Source organism: Asparagus officinalis, chromosome 7 (assembly GCF_001876935.1).
Source record: "Asparagus officinalis chromosome 7, Aspof.V1, whole genome shotgun sequence".
Lineage (NCBI taxonomy): Eukaryota > Viridiplantae > Streptophyta > Magnoliopsida > Asparagales > Asparagaceae > Asparagus > Asparagus officinalis.
In genome coordinates, this window is record NC_033800.1 from 25,162,693 (window position 1) to 25,163,034 (window position 342).

Sequence of the window (342 nt, forward strand, 5' to 3'; positions counted from 1 at the left end):
CTCCTCGAACTGCTGAAACCCTGAGAATTCCCCTCCATCGAGTTCTGGTCCACTGAACTCGAGTCGGAATCTACAGCCAAAAGAGCTTCTTTACCGTGAGAGATGATCTCCGCAGTGCCTCTCCAGACCGAACCGCCGAAATCATCGATCGCTTGTCCTACGGATTCGAGCGATTCCTGAGCGACCGAAGCGCCGACCTCGAGAGATCCAGGGAGATCTCGAACAGCACGAGAGGCGACCTCCTTGAACACGGACGTCTCCTTCTTCAACCCGCTGCTGAACTCCTCGAGATCTCGGCGGTAGGTCTCGATCACGGTTTCAGATCTGGACGCTATCGTCTTG

At 55.6% G+C, this 342-nt stretch overlaps 1 protein-coding gene across 1 annotated transcript in view; it reads right to left on the reverse strand.

Annotated features, from left to right (window-relative positions):
- The window catches only part of LOC109849545 (BSD domain-containing protein 1), a 1,786-nt gene that overhangs the window by 1,099 nt on the left and 345 nt on the right, over positions 1–342 (reverse strand). Inside the window, 2 exon segments of the mRNA XM_020419388.1 lie at positions 1–2; positions 4–342. The exon segment at positions 1–2 is cut by the window's left edge and continues 1,099 nt beyond it; the exon segment at positions 4–342 is cut by the window's right edge and continues 8 nt beyond it. Coding sequence (XP_020274977.1) covers positions 1–2; positions 4–342 — 341 coding nt within the window.